Source organism: Coturnix japonica, chromosome 23 (genome assembly GCF_001577835.2).
Source record: "Coturnix japonica isolate 7356 chromosome 23, Coturnix japonica 2.1, whole genome shotgun sequence".
In the NCBI taxonomy this organism is placed as follows: Eukaryota; Metazoa; Chordata; class Aves; order Galliformes; family Phasianidae; genus Coturnix; species Coturnix japonica.
Genome location: NC_029538.1, coordinates 388068 through 389615, shown reverse-complemented (window position 1 = coordinate 389615; position 1548 = coordinate 388068). Strand labels below are relative to the sequence as shown.

The following is a 1548-nucleotide window of genomic DNA, read 5'->3' as shown; positions in this document are numbered from 1 at the left end:
AGGAGAGGAGAGGAGAGGAGAGGAGAGGAGAGGAGAGGAGAGGAGAGGAGAGGAGAGGAACAACTTTTGGATTCAAAGTTCATGAAAGTCACTGTGTTTAGGACTGTAATCTCCTTGCACATTGTGGGACACCGTGGAAATGCTTATGACATCCCAACCCCAGCAGCAGCTGCAATGCTCAGCACAGAATTAGGCTGTGGATGTTTACTTCATCTGCATGCTGATGGCTCTTGGGTGCACCATTCCTTGGGGGTCTTGGAGTCCCAATTGAACTGGGGTTTTTCTGGTTGGCAATGTTGTGCTGAAGCTGGTGCTGGTCAAGTCTTTGCTCCATTCAAGGGGTCCCACATTCTCAGGGTCTCCTACAAGGAGAACACACTGGATGGGGTTATGAAGAACTGGAGGTGACTCTTATATATACTATGTATTTTCATATACCCTTTTTGGGTGGGGTGAAGCAAGTTCAGAGAGAAGTGAGCATCCCCCATTGGCTCCCCTTTCTTTACCCCCAGTCTGGGAGCAGCCAAGCTGTCCTTCCTCCTGTACAGGCAGAGAATCAAATTATCACAAATGGGCGATTCCACCTCCTTTTTCATTTTCCCTCATTTACTATAGAGTTTTAGCACCTCTGGTTAAGGTCGCTGGGGAAAAATGGAAGAAAAATCCTGGTTTAGAAGGAAAAACTCTCCAGATTTCCCAATTTCATCATTTTCTCAGAGACTGACAGGTAATTTATGTCCAGCCAAAGCACTGAGATGTTGCCAGGGCAACTCACCTTCCCCATGAAGGCTGCAACCTTAGAAACAGAGCTGAGAGAAAGCAAGGCAGGGAGGGATCCTGTGAAGTTTTGAAGCACTGGATGTATTTTGTCTGTGTCCTTTCATTGCTGGACCAATCAGGGGGTGATTTTTGTGTTGTCAAAGCCACGAGAAGGACAAAATGAAGATCCTTATTGGGGCTGAACTACAGCAAAGCTCAAGCCCTCCAGTGCTCCAGATGTGTCGGAATGGACAGGGCAGGATGAAATGGTTCTGGAGAGCTCTGCTGTTGCCATGCTGCTCTCAAGTCTTCAGTGAGCTTTTTATTGTAACATCGTTAGAAAATGGGTTGGGAAATCCAATACAGGCAGGAATAAAACGCATCTGTTTGTAGAAGAGAGAAGAAAAACTGCAGCTTCCATTTCTATAGCTCTGCATTGGTTCGCTTCCTGGTGCCGAATTCTCATGGTGAAGAATAAACTCTTGGTTTTAAGGGCAGTGATTTCCTGCCAGGCTGGGAATGGCATTCTGGATGCTTGTGATTCCCTCAGCATAAAGCATTTATGTGCCTCAGTTTCGCACCTTCTGGGTACTGATGTTTGGCTCAGTGAGCATATAGATGGGCAGAGGTAACCACAAATAAACAGAGCATGTGCTGTGGCTTTTGGGATTGTGGGAGAAAAGAAATCAGAGGAAATTGGGGTGGCAAGTGTAGGATGGGTTAGAAATGCATGGAAGGAGGGATCTAGAAAGCACAAATCTCTCTGAGGTTCTGCATCCTATTATTTCC

General features: G+C 46.3%; 1 protein-coding gene across 1 annotated transcript in view; it reads left to right on the top strand.

Moving 5' to 3' along the window:
* Window positions 1–408, top strand: part of LOC107323812 — a 2912-nt gene extending 2504 nt beyond the window's left edge. The window contains exon 6 of the mRNA XM_015883210.2: window positions 340–408. Within this exon, the coding sequence (XP_015738696.1) occupies window positions 340–408 (69 nt within the window). The remainder of the gene's footprint in view (window positions 1–339) is intronic.
* Window positions 409–1548: the final 1140 nt, after the last annotated feature.